Here is an 18557-nt window from a genome sequence, read left to right as displayed (position 1 = left end):
AAGGCTTTCTACTAGATTTTGAAGGAGAATTGCTGTGAGGATTTGATTGCATACATTAACAAGAGCGTTAGTGAGGTCATGTTATCATGTTGGATGATAATGATCAACACCCGCCTCATCATCATCCATCATTCCAGAGAACACAGTTCCTCCACTGCTCCACAGCTCCTTAACGCTGGGGGGCTTTATACCCCCCTCTAGCCCACGCCTGGCATTAGGCAGCATGGTGCCAATAGGTTCATGTTCATCTGCTCCAGATAGTCCTATTCTACTGGCAGTACTTCTCTACAGGGACTAGACAAGCTGTTTGTGCGTGCATTTGCACATCAGTGTCAGCAATGGGTGCAGCTTAAAGTAGCTGAATGCCTTCATTAGAAGGGGTGTCCACAAACTTTTTTTTTTTTAATAACGTTTGGAAATTGGGTCAGGTGCCCTTTAAGAGGCGCAGAGTTCGTTGAATGCTGAACCCTGGAGACTGTGGTGTGTAACACAGTGGACAGCGTTATCACAGCGCGCGCATGCGCACGGCATCGAAGGCAAAGGCACAAGTTCATTTGTTGAGCTCGTGCTGCGCTCGGCTGCACCCAGACCCTCTGAAAACACGCACTCAGGATTTAAGGCTGCGCGTGAGGAGAGAAAGAGAGAGACCCTCTCTATAATGGTGGGGGCTACGCTGTTAAAGAAGGCGCTGGGGAGCGAGCGCGTGGTTACGCGCGGCTAAACGTGTGTGTGTGCGTGCATGTGTGCGTGCATGTGTGAGTGCATGAGTGTGTGTGCATGATCTGTCCCGGGCGGAGATGCGGCTCGTGCTGCTGTTGCTGATGGCGCTCTGGGCGCTGGTGTGTGTGTGTGAAGAGGAGGAAGAGGGGTCCTGCCATGGAGCCTTTGATCTGTACTTCGTGCTGGACAGGTGAGTGTTGGAGGGGTGGGAGGGGGTGGGAGGGGGCGTTCATTCATAAAACAGCGCCCCCTCCCTGATGGGCAGTGTGAGTGATTGATTATGATTGGTTGAATAGAGCAGTTTGACAGTTGTATGGAACCCATCTCTCTCACACACACACACACACACACACATGTTTGATATAGTAGAGTTTATGAAGGTCCCCCCATTGCTGACACAGATGTGCAAATGCACACACACACACGCAGCTTGTCTAGTCCCTGTACAGAAGAAGTACTGCCAATAGATTAGGACTACCTGAAGCAGATCAATAATCATGAACCTATTGGTACCATGCTGCCTAATGCCAGGCCTGGCTATAGGGATCTAAAAAAGCCCCCCCAGCATTGAGCAGTGGAGCAGAGGCATATGGGATGAGTTGGTTTGTTGGGGATGTGGTGTGGTGGGGTCAGGTGTTGATGATCCAACATCCTGATCCTCACTGAACATCACTCATCTCACTGGACAGTAGAGACAGATACGCAGGTGGCAGGTGTCTTAATACTTTTGTCAATTTGTCAATATCTGTATGCACTCACTAAGCACTTCATTAGAAACACTATAATACTTCATTTAATTAAAATTCTCCATGACAGGAATTCCACAATATGTCCAACAGTTCCAGCATATTTCTCAGGACCAGTTTGAGAGGCGTTGGCTCTGGGACGGGGTGCTTAATCATGCTGGAAGTGGCCAGTACTGTGGCCATTAATGGATGCATATGGCAGCAGAAGCAGTAACAGCAACAGTACTTGAATGTATATGCATACTGTCTCATGAATGTAGAAAAACCAGCGCCTGCACACACACACACACACACACACACACACACACACACACACACACACACACACACACACAGTATTTCCTCTTCTTTTGCCTCTCGCCCTCCCCTCGAATCCTAAAATTCTTCACATCTGCAGTATGTCTATAATAAGAACACGTTAGCAGTTGGATCTGCTATTTTCGGGGGGCTTTTCTTTTGAAGCCCAAGCGAGTGGCCTTCTGTAGCACTTTAGAGCCCTTATAAGGGCCTGTTTATCTCACAAAGGCATGAAAACATTTGCCATCATTCCAGGTCCGGGAGTGTGTCGGACGACTGGCTGGAGATATATGGATTTGTGGAGCAGCTAACCAATCGCTTCGTAAGGTAAGCTGTCTCTGCTGTCTCTGCAGTTGTGCTTGGAGAGTGACTCCTACCAGTGGTTCAGTGCTTCAGTACTCACCACAGGACACACCACACACTGTGAACACATGTGAGGCTAAATATAAGCTTAATGGTGTATTACTATGTTTAACTTCAGACCGTTTTATGATGCTTGTGTTGTGTTGTGTGTGGAGGGGACTGTGGCTGTGTGACCTAGTTAACACGGCCCGAGGCCTGGAGGAAAGTTCAGTAGACTGATGCTGGGACAGGAGGGACTCTGCTGACACACACTGTGGTGAACATGGTGAATTTAGACTTCGCTCTGTTTCTCCTCAGCATCAGTCGTAACTCCCACATGGGTGTGTTTGGGCTGTGTGTGTGTGTTTGGGCTGCACTGTGTGTAGTTCTTGTATTGGAATTCTGTTAGTAGGATTTTGTATGCTGTTGTTTTAACCTTGTATCTCCGTTGTTGGTGTTTGTTTGATATAATTGTGGATCTGACAGTTGTTCATAACACAATATTGTCAGAATCTCATGATGACATGGACCAATAGAAATGCTCTAGAATGATTCAGAATCTAATCTTTTTATATTGACTTCCTTTGAAAGTTAAGAAGGTCTTTTCCTTGTCCTGTAAAGTTGATGTTCTGGAGAGTGACATGAATAAAAGTAAATGAATAGAATTAATATTTATAATATATTTTGTTGTTGTAATTGATTTATAATAATAATAATCAATAATATATAATTATTGGTACTTTTAGTTGATTATTATTATATAGAAATGATTATATTATTATATTGTATATAAAATATTATATATATTATTCACGTATCAACAATAATAATAAAAGTACCAATAATATGTCATAATATTTCACTATATGTATATATGTTTCTACCAAAATAAAATAAATCTAAATCTATTCTTTCACTTCTATGTATGTATATTTATTAATAATAATAATAATAATAATAATAATTATTATTATTATTATTATTATTATAAAAGTACCAATAATAACACCAATACTATATCATAATATTTCCCCTAGGATTTATATATAATCGTAATATTTTACAATAACTTACCCCATAAAAATACTACAAATAAAAATATCAAAAAATAATAATCATGTAAATAAAATATAAATATAATAAAATATTACAATATATAATATAATAAAATAACAAAATATAATACAAATGTCATAAATTATGAATCATAAAAAGTAATACCTTCATATTCATGCTTTGAAAAAAAGCCCAACTGAAATTCTTGCCAGTAAAACTCAATCAGATCAAACATAAGCTAATAAGCTTAATTGCTTAACAGCCCCTTTTTAAGCTAACACCCCATGACTGTGGCACTAGCTTAACACGGGGTGCTGGCAGAAATGAGCACTATCAAACACTTTTCTACTAAGAGTGTAACAACACACTCACAAGCCCACCATTGGATTTGATTGATGATGTTGGGTTCAGTTGGTATCAGTTGTGTTTCTATCAACCTTAAAACAGCAGCTTTAGAATCAGGCTGATGCTCCACTGACCCACCCCGGGCCGGAGCGCTGCTGCTGCTGCACTATGGAGCTTTGGTGGTGGAGCTGCAGGACAAGAGCATCTCTCTAGAACTGCTGTGTAACGCTGCGTAACCCATAGAGTCATATTAGTGTAAAATCCTGTAGTATTACTCTACCGCCTCAACCCACATGCTTCTTTACCTTCAGATCAAGCTTCTGGAGCTGTCAGCTTGTCCATAAGGGGGCGCACAAAGCATGGCGTGATAGTGAATTACACTCACCGCACGTGCAGCTCTCTGTATCGTTACATAGATCAACACACCCATTTCCAGTCTTTCACAAGCTAATGTGCAAAGCCACCTCAGACCCTCTTCCATCTCTTCTCTCTTGCAGTCCAAAGATGAGGGTGTCTTTCATAGTCTTCTCCTCCAAAGCAGAGGTGATTCTGCCCCTCACTGGAGACAGGTGAGTTCTTCTGCTCATCCTCAGGCGAACACCCAGAACTACCCACTGGTACGCAGGGCTGGAGATGTCCTACCTCGTAGTGTCTAAACTGTATAAACTCTGCAGAGCTGATCATTACTCTCAAACCAGGGCTGCTCAGCTCGTTCCTGAGAGGAACGGCATGTATACTGGAGTCTCTACCAGTGCTGCACAGCTAACATGCATGGTTTGCATTCTTTGTGGGTGAGATGTTGTGCAGATCTGTAATTTAGGCCCCTATGCACTGATATGATCGAGCTTGGTGTCTCAGCTATGGCAGTTATCTTATACCTGCAGAATGTGCACTGAGCTCCGTCTTGTGTACTTCTAACAGGCCTTCTATTAATGTGGGGTTGGAGCGCTTGAGTAAGATCAGACCTGCTGGTGAAACATACATGCATGAAGGCATTAAAAAGGTAAGTGTTCTGTACATGTGAAAAAAATGCAGGCCTTCTGGAAGTTCTAGATACGTCACTGTCTGTGAATCTGAGCGGTCTGTCCAGGGTGGGGAGTTGGGGATGAGGTCCTGATGTCCTGACTTCTCTAATGTTCTCGTTTCTCTAAATGCAATCAAATCCTCACAGCAGTGCTCCTCCTCCTCCAAATCTAGCAGAAAGCCTTCTTCTCTGGTCATTAGAGACAGTTACTCCAACAAAATTAGGATACACTTTTTTTTAATGCCCTTGATTTTGGGAGAATGGTCAGGTGTCCCAATACTTTTGTCCATGTAGTGGATATAACGGATATAGTAGATCTGAGCATTCGGATGTTGTTGTTTCCTTTTTCAGGTCATAGAACAAATGAAAGCTCAGAGCATAAGAGCATCCAGTATTATTATTGCACTGACTGATGGGAAATTGGAGGTCTACCCGCACGACCTTGCAGTGAATCAGGTGAGGACGCCACATTATCAAAAATTCCCCACATCCAGCACTCCAGTAACTCTGCTACAGGCTGTCTGCAGTAACAACACTCTCCGTCAATGGGCGGAGCTAAACTGGTGCAGGCTGTCTGCAGTAACGACACTCTCCGTCAATGGGCGGAGCTAAACTGGTGCAGGCTGTCTGCAGTAATGACACTATCTGTTAATGGGCGGAGCTAAACTGGTGCAGGCTGTCTGCAGTAATGACACTATCTGTTAATGGGCGGAGCTAAACTGCTGCAGGCTGTCTGCAGTCAACACTGTCAATGGGCGGAGCTAAACTGCTGCAGGCTGTCTGCAGTAACGACACTCTCCGTCAATGGGCGGAGCTAAACTGCTGTAGGCTGGATGGGTGTTTGTATGTAAATGTGTTGTGACATCACAGCCGTGACTGATACTTTGGCAGGTTTTTGATAATTAGGGAATTTTCATATATGAACCTATAACAGCTCTTAAAGCCCCTTAATCAAATCAAATGTTTTACACCTGTGTCTCTGCACATGCAGGCTGATGCAGCGAGACAGTACGGTGCCCGTGTGTACTGTGTGGGGGTGAAGGACTTCGATGCCCAGCAAGTATGTAAGACACATTGATCTTTGATAAATCAGTGTGTGTGTTAGGCTGACCGTCCAAATGACACTTTTTCACCTGAGTTGAGTGGTAGAGCTGGATGGTGTGGCTGATCCGATGGATAGGGTCATTGGAAATTGGGATAATTGGCCATTAAAGTAACAGACGAATTAAATGGAAGTTGAGTGGAATATATTATTATAAGCCTACCATTATAAAGATAAATACAATGTATTAAGTAATAGATTTGTTTAGATTTCCAGTTCAAATAGTTTAATTGAGTGATTTAATTGATAAAGATGTTTAATATAAACTGAAATTATTATTTATTATTACTTTTCACTGTGCATAATATAGTTTTATAGAATAAAGTGTTCCAATAGCCATTGGATCCTATCCATTGACATCAGTTTTGCATACATTGTAATAAAATAAATTAAAAAGTAATGAAAAATTATAAAATAAATGAAGAATAATAGAATAATAAGAATAATAATGAATAAAGAATAATAATGAAATGTGGGTAATTGGTCAATATAGTAAAAAGAACATTAAACAAAACAACTCAGCAATCTAAAAGTAATAAATGTATATTATATTTAAATAATAATATTAATAATATAGTAATACTAAAATATATTTTTTTACATTGATGTGAGAAGTTTTTTTTTTTTATGATGATGAAAATTTTACTATATTGACCAATCAGCCAATTTGTGTATTTATTTATTTATTTATGTATTTTAAAATGTTTTTTACAGTAAACACAGAGCAGTCTAATCTCTGTAGGATGATGTATAAGAATTTGAACAGTAATGAATGCTGGATATATAATAGAAATTGAGTTTAGCTGAAATTGATGTTGTTGTCCATGCAGGATCTGATCTGGGGCTGTGATTGGATTAGCGTTGCCATGGACAGGCTGCTTGTTGTGCATTATCTGGAGAACAGAGCTGGCAGCTCTCAGGCCTTAAAAAATAGTTCGTTCTTTTCGACAACAAGCAACAAGCAGCTAATTTAGCTGACAGTGAATGAACGTAAATGGGCAGTAGTTACATCCAGCAGTCTAGCTAAAGTGGCTAACAGTAAGTAGAAGGTGGTAGCAACTAGCATGATGCTTATATTATCCATACACTCTACACCTGCTGAAAATCCAGCTCAAGACCAGCTTTTGCTATTGAGCCAGCTGGTTAACCTGCTCTTGGCCAGAATAGCATAGGTTTTATTTAATTTTGATCATGCTGGTCGACCAGCTTGATTTTGCTGGTCATGCTGGTCAACTAGGCCAAGCTATGTCATACTGGTTGTCTAGCTTGGTCAGGTGGATCCTAGACCAGATAAACCATCAAACTCCACCAAAAACATACCCTAGTAGCTTGAGCTGGCCAGGTGTTTGTTCAGCAGGGATGAGTACATTTGAATTACTTATGTGTGTATATATATATATATATATATATATATATATATATATATATATATATATATATAATTTGTGTTTTTTTTATATTTATTGATATTTTTATAGTGTATGATGATGGTTAGGATGTGCATGTAACATATAATTGATTTGCATCATGCTTTTTGATACCTAACCACCTTCTACTTATTGTTAGCCTCTTTAGCCAGCTTGTTTAATCCTGTAAAAAGTGGAAAATCCCAAGACTGCTTCTAATTGCAGCTTTGGTGTTTGGAGAGTAGAAGCCTGAGGAAATGTGTGTAAAAACAGTAGCTTGTAATGGTTACTGCAATTTACTATTTTGGCTTGTTTTGTGTTGTCCTTTCCAGCTTGCTGATATTGCAGACAGCAAAGATCAGGTGTTTCCTGTGCTGGACGGATTCCATGCTCTTAAGTCTATTGTGAACTCTGTAAGACCCATTTTCTCAGTTCTCAGTGCATGTCCTAAAACTATGAGATTTTGTGCATTAACACTGTTTTTCTCATGTTTTTTGCAGATTTTAAAGAAATCATGCATCGAGATCTTTAACGTTGAGCCCTCCAGCATTTGTGTGAACGGTATGCTGTGGAAAGTTTAATGAACAGTTGAATATTTGACCTGAAGCTCGTTTCAGTGTAGCAGCAATCTTCAGCTCTGCCGTCTGTTTCAGAATCGTTCAACATTGTTCTCAGAGGGCGGGGCTTCGCTCAGGGGCGGAGCTCGGAGGGTGTACTCTGCACATTGTCGGTCAATCAACAAGAATCCTACAGTAAGCCAGTCCACATATCCCATGTTTAAGCTCTCAGCTGTTGTAGGCCATATTTACCAATCCAAACAGTAAGCCATTAGTATAGAAGGATCTGTAATTTGCCTTTCGTTCACTATAATTTGGTTACGGCAGGCGGAAGCATGGAAGACCGCGGTCATGTCATTACCCAGTAACAAACAGGATCTCAGGATATGTACAGCCTCAAATAAAACCTGCTATGGATTTCCCCTAATGTCACATAGAGTTACCATCAACTTAACACTTTACAGGGCCATAGAATGGAAATCTGGAGCTTGGTTGCTTGGTTGAAATTGCAGTTGGATTTTACTTTAACGTGCAGTTCACATCCCAACCCATGCAGACCCTTATTAAACAAAGCTGCAGAAACAGCAGTAAGACCTGCTCATTCATGAGTGTTGATGGAGACAGTCTTGGTCTACAAGATTGGCCGTGCAGTGACCCCACACTAATGAAACACACACAGTGACAGTGAACACGTGTGCCCGGAGTGGTGGGCAGCCATTGCTGCGGTGCCTGGGGAGCAGAGAGGGTAAAGGGCCTTGCTCAAGAGCCCGGGTGTCGAACCCACAACCCTGTCATCAAAATAGCCCGGAGATATAACCGCTAAGCCACCACTGCCCCCCACTTTAACATCAATCTTGGTTTCAGATGGTCAAGATGGTTAAAAGCTGGTCACCAAAGCTTCCAAAATGCACCTTATGTTGGTAAACCAGCTGGCTAAGCAGCTCTCATATGTTTTCATTTGGTTGACATTTGATTGATTAGCTGGTTGACCAGAAAAACCAGCTTCACCTAGCTAGTGGTCAAACTGGTCGTACTAGTTGACCGGTTTTGTGAAGTTGGTCAACCCGTTAGCTCATTCTGGTCAAGCTGATCAACCATGGTCATGGTGGTCAACCAGCTCGGTCATGGTGGTCATCCAGCTTGGTCACGCTGGTCAACCAGCTTGGTCACGGTGGTCATCCAGCATACTGATTGACTATCTTGGTCAGGTTGGCCCTGCAGATACACCAGCTAGTCAGTCAAACCTAAACTAAAAAACCAACCCTTAAGAACTTAGCTGACCAGCTTGAGCTGGCCAGACCATTTTTTCGGCAATGTATGTCCACTCTGTTATCTTGCGTCAGTAACTGTGTGCTGTGACTGTTTTGGAAACCTCTGCGGTGAAGAGGCCAGCATGGAAACTGGTCTGTGAACTATCTCAGTGTTTAGAGGAGTTAATGGTACCACATTATTAGATGAAAGCACTGTGCCTGAGTATGTTTGGCAGTCCGCAGTGATCTCATGCAGTCGTCTCTTCCTCTTAGATGAGAAGCCCACCATTGTGAAGGACGCTTACGTGCTGTGTCCAGCTCCAGTGTTGACCGAAGTTGGACAGTGAGTAGCATTCTTCCTGCTGCACTTTTAGAACACAGGCTGGTCATTAACAGAGCTACAGCTGTTAGGAACTGGCAGGCAAACAGACATATCATGTGTTTCTCTTGACTTCTGTTTGGGTTTCTGCTTGTAGCCATGAGACCGCTGATAAGGAGCGGTCACACACTAAAACAAAGGGCCAAGTAGAGTTAAGTGCGCTTGTGTGTGTGTGTGTGTGTGTGTGTGTGTGTGTGTGTTACGTCAGGGCATTTTTGTTTGCCATGGCATGGGGCCTGACCTTTTAAGTTCTGCCTGAGAGATGACCCACTTAAACCTTTCTATTTCTGTGAAACCATGTTTCTGCTCTTATTTAAGCTCTGTGGAGCCACTTTATTAAGTCAGTTTAATCACAGTGTCTTTATGATTCATACTGGATTAAACTCACTACACAACTATTAATGTTGAACTCTAAAAACTACACCCTGCAGATTCATACCGGATTAAATTAACTCCACACAAATTACTTTCAGACTGTTAAAACTACACAATCTACAGATTCATACTGGATTAAATTAACTCCATAATTATTAATGTTAGACTGTAAAAACAACATATTCTGCAGATTCATACTAGATTAAAATCACTGCACAGTAACTACTTAAATTAATTACTTAAATGTATTATTAATTAGCTGGAAACTGGATTAAATCCATACTGTATTGAACTGCACAAAAAAACTACATACGCTGCAGTGGATTCATAGTGGATTAAATTAACTCCACAATTATTAATGTCAGACTGTAAAAACTACAATCTGCAGATTCATACTGGATTAAATTCACACTCTGCAGATTCATTAGTTTCTACCCATGTAAAGCAATTCCAGCTCCAACATGGCTCAGTATTTAGATTGAGTAAGAATTGTGTCAGTTTACAGGAATAATTATTAATGTCAGACTGTAAAAACTACACATTCTGCAGATTCATACTGGATTAAATCTGCAGGGTGTATTTTGATGCGTAAGTAGGGCTGGGCGATATGGTAAAAATACTATATTACTGATATTTATCACGATACATGTAATCACAAACTAAAAACATCAGCAGCCACAGATTCTTATAATCTACTATTCAGATCCTCTCCTGTACTGAATACAGTGATTTCTACTCAACATCTGCTGCTCTTCATCTAATTAACCCAGTCTAATTACACTGTTAGTAATGAAACCTGCAGCTGATCAGTGTTTATTAAGCACCAACAGTCTCCTCCATATGCTTAGAGAAGCTTATTATTATCACCATAACAAATTTGATCACAATAAGCTAAAATATCGTCATATTGCCCAGCTCTATGTGTAAGATGTGTTTTTTTTCACTCAACAGCTCAATCGAAGTGCTGATTAGCTTTAATCATGGTCACTCCTACATTTCCAGTCCAATCACGATATTCGCCACCACATGTGTGAGTATTATACAATCGACATGTCACCAGTATCCACATTGATCAGTTCCTCAGTTTATCCTTAGTCCAGGATGACATTGTTTAGTACGAGTACATGTTCTTAACATCTAACTGTGTTACTATTTGTAGCAATACACTTGTGATGTAACTGCATATAGGGTATATATCCATAACTACAACCAGAGATGTGTAAAGAAGCCTAAACCACACTCTGAAGTGAATGTACCTCTCCAGTCATCAGCTTGAGTAGAGGAAGTAATGTAGCAGCTAAAAAAATACTTAAGGACCAAGTAACCTATAGAAAATCAGTGGAACTTCCTAGTCAATTTTATTTTATCACTGTACACACATGAAGACTGGTATTAGACTTGTTCTCCCTCACCTGAGCATGTGTCTTTATATGGCAGTCTAACGGGATAGTGGTGGCCATAGTGTTCCTGGTTCTTGTGCTGTTGGTGGCTTTGGCCCTGTTCTGGTGGTTCTGGCCACTCTGCTGTACTGTGGTGAGCAAACACCCATCCAGACAACACATAGACATGCCATATAGTTAGATCTGGGTCGATATGGGAAAAATGTTATATCACGATATTTAAAAATGTTTGTTACGATGTACAATATTTATCACAATATTTTGTCATGTAGACAAAATGCAGCAACAGTGTAAAATGTTAAAAACATTGCTACCCACATACTCTCCTATACTGAGTACCATGATTTTTACTCAAAATATGCTGCACTCCATTCAATTAAATAGGACTGGTCACACACTCTGTTAAATGTGCAGTAAATCGATGTTCTTTAAGCACTGATGATGTCCATGATATACTCATAGAGGTATATTGTGTACCACGATACCAACACTTATCACAATACGATAAAATATTGTCATACTGCCCACCACTACATATAGGCTACTCTTAACAACACACAATGTTGAATGTTGAGTAATTCTGAATATGAGGTGTGTATGTGTTATTTCACAGGTCATTAGGGATCCACCCCCATCCCGACCTCCTCCCCCGCGCCCAGTTCCTGTAAGTAGACTGTGGTTTATATTTATCTGTTGGAGAATTAGTCGTTAGTAAGATACTCAGCTACTGATTTTACATCTAAATAAGACATTTATGTTCTGAAAAAATGATTGCTTACCATAATAAATCATTGTGTGAAAGTCAGTGAGTAACGTTTACCACTATAGCTCCTGTCTCTAAAGCTTTCAGTCCACTTTTCTCATATTAAATTAATAAAATGCTTCAGAAATGAGGAAAATACACCATACAAACAGACAGGCTATAATTATAAGCATTCGCACCCTCTATCATTTCCCGGCAATTTGGCACCCACCTGATCGTAGCTCCCCCTAGCAGTAGAAATGCTCCTGGCACTAGGAGGGTAAGGATATAACACTTCTCAACACATCTCCTCCAATACATACAAAGCCAGACACTGTCTCTTTTCAAACTGCCACTGATGTGGCATCACCTGGCAGCCGGCACACTCAGAGGAAAGTGGCGGGTCACCTGGAGACACCTGGAGACATGACACCTGTGCCGCTGTCGTGACATCCTACCCCCCCTGGACACATCCCCTCTGACATCATCTAACAGAAGGACCATCTAGGTCTAACCAATAAGTTAGCCAGTCGATGTAGCTAGCATGCTACTCATTAGAGCTGGTCCACCCCCACGACTGTATTAGCTATCATGCTACTAGTCAGCCAGCCGATTTGCCACCCCCCTTCACAATGTGTTTTATCTAGTGGTAGTTGTTTTTTGTATCTCTTTATTAATTTATTTAGAGCCCAATTATCTGCTGATCTTGCACAAAGTTAGCTCGATAGTGGATAGCAAGTCCACGATAACTAGCTTTACCTGTTGGTATCAGTTTTATATGCCAGTGTAGCAACAACAATATTATATTGTTAACCTTTCAATAAATTTTAATCTGGCATATAAGTATGACAGTTTTAACCAATGGAACAGTCAAGGGGATAGGATATGTCCAGGGGGGATAGGATGTGTCACTACTCCATAGCTTTAAGAATGATGAGTGAATAGAGCCCATCTACCCATCCGGAGAGAGCATCGGCTATTGTGCTCTCTCCGACTCCGGCAGCTGATGGCAAAGCGCCATGACTCAGGATTCCAACTCGCGACCCCAGGGCCATAGTGGACTTCTCAGTGATTTGCCAAAGATTTCTGCAGTCTGCAATGTTTCTTCCACAGGAGCCAGAGGAGGACCCACTGCCTAAACAGAAGTGGCCCACTGTGGATGCCTCCTACTATGGAGGGAGGGGTGCTGGAGGGATCAAACGCATGGAGGTGGGATGGAAATATGTCTTGTTGTAAAGCATGTAGTTTTAGTAGTCATATAACTGCAATTACATTCATTTAAATAGAAATCCCAGCGATGAGTGGGGTTCACATCCAAATCCCAAACCTGTGTCTGTGCACAGGCTTCTAAATTGAAAATGACACATAATCAGTCCATAGCCTGTATTAGAGCATAGAATATTACTATTAGTGATTTTACAGGTTATCTAGGGTGGCTGAGCACTGCTGCACACACCAGTCACCCCACTGCCGCCATCCTCAGTTACCCAACCCAACAGTTACCTACCCTGTAAATGCTGTAAATATGCTGCATCCACTCACTCAACCTTAAATCAACTGCAGGTCAAGGACTTAAGGCATAAGCACTGGATTAAAAACCCTGACCCTCTTTGTTCTACAGGTTCGCTGGGGGGAGAAAGGCTCTACAGAGGAAGGAGCGCGACTGGAGAAAGCCAAAAACGCTGTGGTCAAAATGCCAGAAGAGGAGGTGGAAGAGCCCATTGTAAAAGCTCCTTCCAGACCACCCCCTCCCTATCGCCCCCCAACAGCATCTAAATGGTACACCCCGATTAAGGTGAGTCTTACCCAGGAGCACAATGCTAATGTAGCTAAAAGAAGCTTCTGTTACACCGACCACATGTCTAAATCATCACTTGCTTCACACAGAACTTAGAGGGGCAAAGTTGCACCCCTCTGCCTGTCTAATAGTAATACTAGTTAGTATTATTATTATTATTATTATTAATGATAATAATGTTATTAACAACATATAATGCTAATAATGTTGCATAAAAGTATTGGGACGCCTGCTCATTCAATATTTCCTCTGAAATCAAGGGTATTAAAAAAGAGCTGATCCTGCTTTTGTTGGAGTAACTAGTGAGGTCAGGATGTTTGGTGATGATCACCACCCCACCTCATCCTCCCTAACTCCCAAACGTATCCAAAAAGTATTGGATGGGGCACCAACCATCATTCCAGAGAACACAGTTCTTCCTCTGCTCCACAGCTCAATGCTGGGGTCTTTATACCCCTCTAGCCCACCCCTGGCATTAGACAGCATGGTGCCAGTAGGTTCATGTTTATCTGCTCCAGAGAGTCCTATTCTATTGGCAGTATTTCTCTACAGGACTAGACAAGCTGTGTGTGTGCATTTGCACATATGTGTCAGAAGTGAGTGCAACTTACACAGTAGCTGAATACATTCAGTAGAAGGGGTGTCTACAAACATTTGGACAGATCGTGTATATGCTTCCATTACCTGCTTGCTACATTAGCCTCTATTATGTCTGTTAGCTATTTCATGGCTGATGGCTCATATAAGGGGGCTTTTTTTCTGTAACGCTGCACTTCTCTGTTAATGCTGTGATTTCAGGGCCGCTTTGATGCTTTGCTGGCGTTGCTACGGCGACAGTATGACCGAGTGGCCGTCATGAGACCCTCAGCAAATGACAAGGTATGATGCTGTTCTGAGTGCTGAAGGCTTTTATGGGGAAACGGTTCCAGAGCCGAACAAAACTGGATTTGGAGGCTGTCTCGGGCTTCCCAGCTTACTCTTCAGCTTACCAGCACAAAAAAAAACTGGACACACACACACACACACACACACACACACATACTGAACTGCTCCATTTAGGCTGGGTGTGGTTGTTAAGCTGGTTAGAAATGGAACCTATCACACACACATTGACCTATGATGAAACACACACACACACACACAATCAGTGTCAGTGAGAATTCATCACTATTAGCATCATTAGATGAGGGGATGGAGTCTGGCTGTCGAGTTTCCAGCTGTCAGCGATGAGACTCTGCCCTGATATCTCTGAGTGGAGGGTGACCTCTGACATCACACTGACCTGACTGTCACACTCAGTTTGGGCTTCAGTGGGCCGACAAACATGGAGGTCATGGAGCACTGCAGCTAATACGGGGGTTACAGTTTTAATAGAGTAATAGATATGCACAGATATGTACGTATTTAATTTATTTCATATTTCAGTTTCAGAAAGGCAGGCTGCAGTATATAGGACTTTTATATAAAGCATTTCAGCCTTATTACTGTTTATGGCTTAATTGCTCTTTTAAAAGACCAGTATTTTGCTATTTGCTGTTTTGCAGTCTATGCTGAAATAGATCGGTCCAGTCTGTGTAGAGCAATGACTGTAGAAAACATGGCTGCTGTGGTTCCTTTCCTTTCTGTTCTATAAAAACAAAGCCAAAATTGTCTGCCATGTTGGCAAATGTGTAAGCAGAGTTCCAGCACAACTCAGCTCTACTGGGTAAAAATGAGAAGAAAAGGCTGAGTGGGGCCAAGTCAGACTGTTGGGCAGGCGTGGCCTACATGAATAGGGGTGTCCATCAGGCTTTGTTTCATACTGTAAGAGATTGATTTAATGTGATTATGGCTGTTCTTTTTGCTGGGTCGGAATTCCATGATGAATGGACCAATAGAAATGCACCGAATGAACTTAACATATAATAAACAAAGTAGTCTAAAAGTAATCTTTGCCTATACTATACATACACTAGACACACTATACATACAATGTATGTACACTATACACACTATACATACAATGTACGTACACTATACATACACTATACACACAATGTACATACAATATACACACTATACAGACACTATACAGACACTATACACACAATATACATACACTATAGGTGCAGAGTGTGTGTATGGGGTGGTAGGTGTGATAAAATATCTTGTGTGATGAGACTGGCGAGATAGCTTTGTGGTCAGACGTGGCTGATACACCACTTAACGTCATTCAATAAATCAGATATTTGCTGGAAAGTCCTAATTTTAGGTGATTATCATGTATTCAGGAATTTTTACACCAGAGCAAGGTGTCTGTATTACCAGGTTGCCTGAAGTCTTGTTTGTTACCGGTACCTGCTCTGTGCTCACAGTTCTGTGTGTGTGTGTGTGTGTGTGTGTGTGTGTGTGTGTGTGTGTGTTCAACATTAGGCTGGACTCATTCTTCATGCCTGATTTACCTTTAAGACGGGGGCCTCCTCAATGCCCGTTAGAATCAAAACTCCTTCAATTGAGTTCAATTATTCCAAATTATTGTAAATGTCAGTGTGGGGAAACATGCCAGAGCGATTCCTCCAGGCCGCATGACAAGCATTTACAGAACCTGATGTGAATGAAGGAGTGCCATCGACGGTTCGGGATGAGTCTGATGTGCACTAGCAAACGGATGGTGGGACAGGCCGTTTTACCGGTCTCTAAATGAGGGCACAAGCAGCTCTGTGTGGGAGAGGGGCGTCAGGTCTTTTGTCATGTTTTATATTGATAGGAGATAATGAGGGGAGGCGAGCGAGGAGGACCCACAGAGTGACGGGTGTAGATAATGGTGTGGAGAGCCTCTGGGCTGGTTGACCATTAACCTTCTCATCATTTTAATTGCAGCATCCTGCTGCTCTGTTTGTGTTTCAGGGACGCTGCATCAAGTTCACGAGGATTCAGAGTCGTTAGGCCAACTGCTGTGTCTTCTTAAGTGTCTTAAGTGCCTGTTTCTTTGTGCACATGATTTCTGGACAACCCTGGGATGGACTAGCGCTCTGTCCAGGGGGTGTTCCTGTCCTGCGCCCAATCATTCTGAGTAGGCTCCGGACCCACCGCAACCCTGACCAGGGCAAAGAGGATAAGAAGATGGATGGATGGATGGGGTTTTTTGATAAACGGTGTCCTGGACAGTCAGTGTGCTTCTAGGTGTGCACTAGTAGTTGTAATTTTACTATTTCATGCGTTTTTTCATACGTTTGACACGTCTGATATTTTTCTAACGACTTTGCAAACCTAACTTTTAGCTGCAGTATGAAGTGCTGGTCATATATGCTGATTTTGAGCGAGAGAAGCATTAAAGAGTAGAATTTAAGGTTTTAATTAATGGTAAAATTAACAGTTTTATCAAAACCTAAAGTATCAATTATAGTTTTCATTTAGCAAACATGGTTTGATGAGTAAAAATATGCACTGGTCTATTTACACGAATTTGTACAATGAATTATTGGAAATATTGTGCTTGCAGACGCTTGTGCTTGAATGTTACAGTCCCAAGCAGGCTGATAATCCTCCAAATACAGTATAAAGGCTCAGGCCTCTGGTGTTCCTGGACCTCACCCTGCCCTCAGTGCCTGTACATGAACATAAGTGAAAGGCAGTAAACAGACATGTAACAATAATCTTATGTCTCTCAATCGGATAGAGCACACAATAGCATTGCTGATTAATCTCCTGACCACTGCTGTCAAATTAAATCAACTGATTTTTAAGAAGGTGTGTCCGTCTGGATAAATGAAAAACCCCACATCCTCTTAGTTGTAAGCCTGTAAGAGATATTTCACATTATTGAAAAGGAAAGCAGATCACATCTTTTTTGAAGGATGCTACATGTTGAATAAAGAAGCTTTTGAGCTCATAAGATATTACCCTAATTGTTCTATAATAATAATAATAATAATAGTCCATAGAACCTGGCTGAATGATTATACTTTTACGTCATATGTAAATATAATATAAGTTCAACCAGGAAAAAAACATATTTACAGTATGCATTTTTATTGGTCCATTCATCATGAAATTTGGACACCTTGACAACTGTCAAGACTTGATATAATAAGAATACCATTACTACTACTACGACTACTGCTACTATTACAACTACTGATAATAATAATAATAATAATAATAATACCAATACTACTACTACTACGACTACTGATAATAATAATAATAATAATAAGAAGAAGAAGAATACCATTACTACTACTACGACTACTATTACTATGACAACTACTGATAATAATAATAATAATAACAATAATAATCATAATAATAACAATAATACCAATACTACTACTACTATGACTAGTACTACTATTACAACTACTGATAATAATAATAATAATAATAATAATAATAATAATACCAATACTACTACTACTACGACTACTGATAATAATAAGAATAATAATAATAAGAAGAAGAATACCATTAGTAGTACTATGACTACCATTACTATGACAACTACTGATAATAATAATAATAACAATAATAATCATAATAATAACAATAATACCAATACTACTACTACTATGACTAGTACTACTATTACGACTACTACTACAACTACTACTACTACTAATAATAATAATAATACCAATATTACTACTACAATGACTACTACTACTACTGCTAATAATAATAATAATAATCATAATCATAATAATAAGAACAATACCAATACTACTACTACTATGACTAGTACTACTATTACAACTACTACTACTACTACTAATAATAATAATACCAATATTACTACTACAATGACTACTACTACTACTGCTAATAATAATAATAATAATAATAATCATAATCATAATAATAAGAACAATACCAATACTACTACTACTATGACTAGTACTACTATTACGACTACTACTACAACTACTACTACTACTAATAATAATAATAATACCAATATTACTACTACAATGACTACTACTACTACTGCTAATAATAATAATAATAATCATAATCATAATAATAAGAACAATACCAATACT

At 40.5% G+C, this 18557-nt stretch overlaps 1 protein-coding gene across 1 annotated transcript; it reads left to right on the top strand.

Annotated features, from left to right (window-relative positions):
- The first annotated feature begins 514 nt into the window (after positions 1–514).
- Positions 515–17267, top strand: antxr2b (ANTXR cell adhesion molecule 2b). Its single transcript, XM_072659035.1, has 17 exons — positions 515–910; positions 2019–2090; positions 4004–4075; positions 4428–4509; positions 4882–4986; positions 5522–5590; positions 7371–7451; positions 7539–7599; positions 7692–7790; positions 9119–9188; positions 10551–10629; positions 11037–11132; positions 11613–11663; positions 12855–12950; positions 13363–13536; positions 14338–14418; positions 16426–17267. The coding sequence occupies exons 1-17, from the start codon at positions 798–800 to the stop codon at positions 16462–16464; spliced, it is 1440 nt and encodes a 479-aa protein (XP_072515136.1). The 5' UTR covers positions 515–797; the 3' UTR covers positions 16465–17267.
- Positions 17268–18557: the final 1290 nt, after the last annotated feature.

The sequence above is a fragment of the Salminus brasiliensis genome, chromosome 16 (genome assembly GCF_030463535.1).
Source record: "Salminus brasiliensis chromosome 16, fSalBra1.hap2, whole genome shotgun sequence".
Classification (NCBI taxonomy): Eukaryota; Metazoa; Chordata; class Actinopteri; order Characiformes; family Bryconidae; genus Salminus; species Salminus brasiliensis.
Note: the sequence above shows the minus strand (reverse complement) of the source record. Positions and strands in the feature narration are given on the sequence as shown.